Genomic DNA, 7,439 nt, shown 5'->3' with positions numbered 1-7,439 from the left:
GTATTGGTAAGTGGAAACAATGATATATACATATAAGACATTCTCTCTCTCTCTCTCTCTCTCTCTCTCTCTCTCTCTCTCTCTCTCTCGCTCTTTTCTTTTGACAGGAGTCTGTTTCAGAATGGTGAGTTTCTCCGTTTGCTCTCATCACCACCTGCTGCTTCCTGTGTCCCCACTTTGCCACCAGAGCTACATTCACTTCACTGACACTCTTTGTCCACTTAACACAAATGAAGCTGCTGTTTAGACTTTAGATTCAGACTCTCTGCACGCACATTTGTTCATGCCTCAACAGGCTGTCTAGGCATTTTTATGCTCCGAGTCTGTTGCTCTAAGAACCATGTCAGAACTGAAGACTTAGTGTTGCTTCTCGTTAGATGGCTGACTACTTTGTGGTGCAGGTTCACTGACTTTATCTGATTTAAGTATGAACAACATTAACCCCTCCCTCCCTGCAGTACTCAGAGGAGAAGGGTCTGCAGCTCGGTCTGGTCGGCTGGGTAAGGAACACCTACCATGGGACGGTGGAGGGACAGGTCCAGGGTCCTGCTAACATGGTGGCCGAGATGTGAGTTCAAAGCTATAATGCAACACAACTACACAATGACAGCATGTTTGTTTTTCCTGTTTAGATTTTTCTCTCAGAGGATCGAAGAACTTTAATACAATTGAACAAGCGTACACACTGTGTCGCCTACTGCAGGACATATAAACAGATATATAAACCAGCAGAGAATTATTTTTTTCATTTTGAATTGTTCCTCATCGTGTTCTTTCGACTTTAGAAACCTTTACTGTCCCCAACAAGACAATTTGTGGTACAGCGCAGTAAATAATAATGTAACAGCAATTAAAAGACAGAACAACAGACAACAAACAAAAGTCCATGGTCATGATCTGTCAATAAATAAGACATGCCCCCCCCCAAAGTTTAGTGAATATGACACTTGTACCAGATGTGTGGTTTGGGATTGTGTGAGAGCCCTTATGTGTGTGTTAGTGTTACCGTGATGATTGTTTTATGTCTTAAGATTGTTACATTTTTTCATTCATATATCTATTTTTTTGTTCATGTCTTTGTTGAAGTGTTTGTTAACATCCATGTTTTTGTGTGTGACAACCCCCATGAAAACGAGATGGTGCATCTCAGTAAATTGAAAGATCTGATTTCATTCTCTACTTATTTGAAGTAGAAAAAAACGCTCAAAGAGCAAATTCCTTCAGTTTACAGATCTGACCTGAGCGCTGCCCTCACATTCACTTCTTGTGTTTAGGTTTTACTTTTCTCAGCCCCTAGATGGCGCTCTTCACCTTCACAACTGTCCCGTCTGAGCTTCAGTTCGGTTGATGTCACACAGAGAGTTGCAGTCTGTGCAGCTTTCTCTACTATGCTACTTACTCTATTGTTTTTTTTTATTCAGTCAAAAAAATGACCTGATCAGAAACCAGTTCTTGAACACATCACTGCCTCCGTCTCTCTCTCTTTCCTTCACTGAATGAATGGTTACAACCAATAATCGGTTATGAAGCTGAAGCCGGAGCTCTCTTTGTTTTGACCTCCTCTCTGTCCGGCGGGAGTGATGTCATCAGGGTGTGGACGTCTCTCTTAGATGACATCACTGTCTCCGGGGATCTGCTGCTCTCTTACCAGACACACACACACACACACACACACACACACACACACACACACAAATCCTAAAACAATGATAGAATTCTTGGTGTTTGTTTTCATCTCCTTGCTGCATCAGGCGGGTGGAGTTTGCTGGACCAGTTACAGAAAAATAGAATAAATAAATCATGAAACAGCCATTTGTTAACAAAACAGGCATCACATTTTATTACAGAAAAGATGGAAAGAGGAGATATGTATGGAGATATTTGGTAGTTTTAATAAATGTCCTATTTGTATAAATTATATTAAAATTAAATTGTTGTCATGATTTAGATGTTAGATGTCAGGATCTGGATTTATTTCTCTGGGGGAGGTGGAGGGATTTTACCTTCACTACATTACAACATGAGACTGCTAGCTAGTAAACATGGATGCAAACAATGTAAATATCAAATCGTTTAAAATGTTGGCCTTGCAAAGGTTTTTTTGAGTTTGTCAACCCTTTTATTTTTAGAATTAGTTTTTATTTTATTTTGTATTTTTTGTCTTCCTGTTTCCACGTTGGATTGAATCAGTGTTTCCTTCTTTTTGTTTTGGATCTTATCTCTTTGTTCTTATATTTGGACAATGTTTATGTTGTTTTTTTTGCACAATCAATCTTTAAGCGTAAACCCCGTCTGTCTGGCACCAACAGGGAGTCCAAACCTACATTCCTCTGCTTCAGTTCATTGGAGTGAAGCAAACAGCTGAACTACTTTCCCATGAAGAATAACATCTGTTTTATTATAACTTAAACGTAAAAGTAGAAGCACACAACACTGTGATATGAAACACAGGTTTATTTTCTATATTAGCAGATCTAATTTTGTGATTGGAGTATATAATTTAATCAAGAAGCCATTAACATAAATGAGAGTTTGACATAGCAATAGAAGGAAATACAGGTTAACTTAAATAGCTAATAAATCATTATTAACCTCCCTGTGACTTTTATACACACACTGATTACTCGATTTCATTGTATATGAAACCTACACACACACACACACACACACACACACACACACACACACCCACACTCTCTCTACTATTTCCTTCCATTCTGTCAGACATCTTTTCCGTGTTAACACGCTCACTCTCACCTCCTTCCTGTCGACTCCACTTTCACCACGACCTCACTTCCTGCAGGGCCTGGGAGACAGGAAGCAGCTGTTCCTCTGGGCGGAGAAAAGGAGGAAGTGTAAGAGAGGGAGGGGCAAAACAATAATACTGGGTGGAGGTAAGGAGGATACAGGAGAGGTGGAAGGAAAGAGGGAGAGAGAAAAAGAAAGAGGGGGAGGAGAGAGGGTGTAGGAGAAAAAGAAGGAAGGAGATAAACAAGCAGTGTGAGAAATGGTAAGAAGGGATGGAGAAAAAGAGGATGAGGGTGAGAGCTGAAGGTTGGAGGTGAACAAGTGGGTGGTTTCCACTTTTTCCTCTGAGAAAAAAGAAAACTCCCAGAGAGCCGAGCAGCTTAACAACCTGAAAAACACACTGAAGGATGTAGGAAAAGAAAGAGAGGCGGATAACAACAAAGAAGGAACTGAAACAAAAAATGCTCTATATTTTGGAATTTGCTGGAGCGAAACCAAGTCAATGTGAAAAAAAAACTTGTCAAGGGTACAGAATACAACACCCTCTGTCCTAAGAGCCTTGCTTTGGTGAAGGAAAAGCTCCTAAAAATAAAAATGTTAACAGGGAGAAAATGGAAATGTAAAGAAACCTCAGTAGGAGTAAAAGAGGAGGGATCCTTCTCTCTGGATGGACAGACGTGCAAAAGATATGTTCAGAATAACCAACATAATAAAATGACAGTACAGACAATGACAATATACACAGAGACAACATGGAAGGATGAATGAGAAAGAAATAGAGGGGAAGAAAGAAAGCTTGATGATGAAAGAGAGAGAAAAGCAGATGTAACAGGTGTCTGACACTCACATGAGTTGGATTAGATTAATCCAGGAACAGAGAGTTTGTCCTCAGAAGAAAACAGCAGCATTTGTTCCCCCCACTAGTTTTTGAATCAGGAAAAAGTTAGTTTGATAGGGGGGTAGGACTTTTGGGGCCATTTTAAGCCTTTATAGGTTATAGATTTATCGGTAGAACGTCTTCTCTTTCTTGTCAACAGTCTTGGCTATTTAAATTGCCAATGTACAAATTAACGTTCAGTGTGAGCACCAGGCAGCAACCTCTGGATCTGAAAAGAGAAGCCATTGCGGAAGTGTCTTAAATTTGCATTCTCTCTAATGGCCAGCAGGGGGCGACTCTTCCAGTTGCAAAAAGAAGTCAGATTGTATAGAAGTCTATGAAAAAATGACCGTACTTCTTACTGGATTTATTACATCAGTAAACATTGTAAACATGAGTTTATGGTCTCAATCTCTAGTTTCAAGTCTTCTTCAATACAGCATGATGTTCATTGAGTAAATTATGGTAACATAGACCATACAGCAGAGTGTTTTTGTCTATGATTTTGGTTGCCTAAAAGTGTCTTAATCAGACGTCAGCTTGGCTCCATCCTCTTGTGTCACTTCTGATTTTAACAAAACAAGATGGCGTTGGCCAAAATGACAAAGTAAAGGCTTTTGGAATCTGGAACATCTGGAATGTTTATGTTTGCAACTGTGAAATGGTCTGTAGATATCTGCTCAGAAATCTGTCTGCCCAGCCTCAGACAGGAGGACCATGTGGAATATTATATCATTCAAAAGGTGCACTTCAAAACAGAGTTGACATACAAAACAAAAACAAGAGGTCAGTCATATTAAACAGGAATTATCCTTTTTAGGGTTGGGGGCTCGGTAATGTATTCTCAACGAGGGTCCTCACTTGTATAGAAGTACGAGCGTGTGTGTGTGTGTGGATCAAAGGGATCAGTGTGTTGTTTTAGAGGAAAATGGCAGCAGATTACAAACCAACAAACATCCAGCTGCTGGAGACTTAACCCTAAAAGCCCGTGTGTGTGTGTGTGTGTGTGTGTGTGTGTGTGTGTGTGTGTGTGTGTGTGTGTGTGTTCAGTAGAGTAGTGGGTCACAGAACAGATCGGTCGACTGTAGATGGAAAAGTTTTTGCCCAAAACAAAAGTAGGACAGCTCATCTCTCTGTCTGTCTCTCTCTCTCTCTCTCTCTCTCTCTCTCTCTCTCACATCTACATCTCTCTCTCTCTCTCTCTCTCTCTCTCTCTCTCTCTCTCTCTCTCTCTGTCTCTCTCTCTGTCTCTCTCTCTCTCTCGTTCTCTCATCTACATGGACGTGACCCTGATCCCCTGAAATCTCCTTTAATCTACACACACACACACACACACACACACACACCCCATCAGAAGCGTCACAGTCATCAGTGGTTCGGTGGTAAAACGGAGTCTTTCTGCTGCAGAACACTGGATTCTCAGGGTTAAATATAGCTGCAGGAATGTTTGTATTTTCCCATCATGCCCCAGGTTGTCCAAATAGTGGCTTGATCCCTCAGTGGCTGGTTGTGGAGGATATTTAATCTTTTTTCAAAATTTTTCTCCCACGATGACGTTGGTCTGGCCAATAGTGCATGCAGGAAAATATCCAAAAATATCCAAAAATCACAGCGCTGTAAGAACAGTGCAAGGTCAGTTGGACTTTCCTAATCTTACAGAAAGATGGGAAAGCCGTTTATTGATAGTTGGATTTTGTGTAACAAAACTGAAACTGAAAATGTTTAATCCTATTGTCTCGTTGTGTTGAACAGATGTACATAATCATGTCTTCTTCTGTCTGTGTCCTCCACAGGAAGGTGTGGTTGAGTAAAGAAGGAAGTCCATCCAGCCGGATCACCAAGGCCTCCTTCACCAACCAGAGAACCATCGACAAGCTGGAGCTCTCCGGCTTCAAGACCCGCTTCTGATCAACGAATCAAACGCACCCCGAAGACCTTCTCTTCCCTCCCCAGAGTAAAAACACTGAGAGCTGCTCCTCATTCACTAGCTAACGGCAGATTGTATGTGAGTTCTATGAATGATGACTGATGAATGACGTGTCGGAGCCGGAGTTCGTTTGTAGAAGGACTGGAACGTTTCAGGCTGAAAGTAATCTGTCAAATAAATAAATCTATGGTAATATTTTATTTATGATAAAAGGAAAAACCTTGGTGTAATTGCTTTGAAGAAACAACTTAAGTCTCAAAGTGGATTGGTTTATCAGAATTTGCCTTTGTGTTAAATTTGGTTAAGTTAAGTTGCAATGGACAACATAAACGGTTAAGTTAAGTTAACTTACGTTACGATGGAAAACATTTTACCACAGTTAAGTAAGTTAAGTTATAATGGAACATGTTTGACCTACACTATTAAATCGCAACAATTTAAGTTGGGTTAAGTTAAGTTAAACATCCTTGAAACTCCTTGAACTTCAGGACCAAGTCAGAGTTAGAAAAATGAAATGAACATCTAGACCTGCCCACCATTTGAGAAGTCAAATCATTTGTAATGCTGATCAGTGTGAAGCAGCTGGTTGCCGGTTTCCATTAAATCTACCACTGTGTGTCTATACATAGTATGTCAGTGTATGATGTAAACAAACACAACCCAGCCATGTTGTCACGTGAGGCGATTAGGCCTACCTGTCCTCTGATCCAATTAAATCACATCCAGAGAATCCCTGATCGGCAACACAAACCCTGACACAGCAGGAACAGAGCTCCTGTTCTGTGTGTGTGTGTGTGTGTGTGTGTGTGTGTGTGTGTGTGTTGCACATATAATCCTTTAAGTCTTATTTTCTCATAAAATATCTGCTCTTAAATCAAATTTTAAAAACACGCTGAGGATAAACGTTGATTGTATGTGTGCATGTGTCGGTGCTTAGAGACCAACTCTCCCTGGATACAATGTTAGGGGACGCTCTGTCGTCATGCCAACCCCCCCCCCCCCCCGAGACATTACTCACACACACACACACACGATCGGGACAAGAAGGAGGTGTTAGTTGTTAGTGTGTGTTTGAATAAGATCTTAATGTAATGACGTACTTACATAACATGCTGGAGCTCAAACCCTCCATCCATTATCATGAAAAAAGCGCCATGACAGAGCTGTGACGAACTGTGTGTGTGTGTGTGTGTGTGTGTGTGTGTGTGTGTGTGTGGGTGGGTGTGTGTGTGTGTCTGTGTGTGTGTGTGTGTGTGTGTGTGGGGGGGGGGGGGGGGGGCTGTAATGGACTGGTAGTCGCAGGTAGTCGCAGGTCTCCACAGAAAACAACAAGAACTAGCAACTCCTAAAAGCCCTTTTGTACGTATAAACTGTATATTAATTATATAAATGAGGATACAAACACTTTATACAGTTGAATCGACACTCACTGAGTATTGGACACTTAAATCGTCTAGAGTCTTTGTTAGTTTTATGAATTCCACCTGGGCTACTCCTGCTTTAACAGAACAAAAATGTCTGCAACAAAAAAGGTAAATAACGAAGCTGTTTCTTTTGAAGCTTCGTCCCAGAAAGGTGAACTTGTTTCAAATTCTGATAACGGGTACAGGATCTTGAATTTCACATCTGCATAATTATTGGAAATGCTTGATTACTTCACGCCACAGTGACATGCTAGAGGCGTGTTAACGTCACCTGGGACATTTCATGAAAACGTATTCAGGTGAGCTGCCAGAAGTTTACCCATAATCATCCAACAGCACCTTTCACACTTTCTGTTCACTGCAAAAATCTGATGCAAATAATTCAGCAAGCAATGATAATACAGCCGCCCCCACACTCATACTGGTGCTATGAGAGAGAGAGAGAGAGAGAGAGAGAGAGAGA

At 41.0% G+C, this 7,439-nt stretch overlaps 1 protein-coding gene across 2 annotated transcripts in view; it reads left to right on the top strand.

Annotated features, from left to right (window-relative positions):
• The window catches only part of LOC137888497 (acylphosphatase-2-like), an 84,429-nt gene extending 78,253 nt beyond the window's left edge, over positions 1 to 6,176 (top strand). For both annotated transcript variants that reach the window (XM_068731904.1, XM_068731903.1), the window contains 3 exons: positions 108 to 124; positions 459 to 568; positions 5,419 to 6,176. In XM_068731904.1, coding sequence (XP_068588005.1) covers positions 108 to 124; positions 459 to 568; positions 5,419 to 5,533 — 242 coding nt within the window. In that variant the 3' untranslated portion in view covers positions 5,534 to 6,176. The remainder of the gene's footprint in view (positions 1 to 107; positions 125 to 458; positions 569 to 5,418) is intronic.
• Positions 6,177 to 7,439: the final 1,263 nt, after the last annotated feature.

This window comes from Cebidichthys violaceus, unplaced genomic scaffold (genome assembly GCF_023349555.1).
Source record: "Cebidichthys violaceus isolate CVI_PGR_0920_01 unplaced genomic scaffold, fCebVio1.0.p SCAF_54, whole genome shotgun sequence".
In the NCBI taxonomy this organism is placed as follows: domain Eukaryota; kingdom Metazoa; phylum Chordata; class Actinopteri; order Perciformes; family Stichaeidae; genus Cebidichthys; species Cebidichthys violaceus.
The sequence above is the reverse complement of the archived record's forward strand: the minus strand, read 5'-3'. Positions and strand labels throughout refer to the sequence as shown.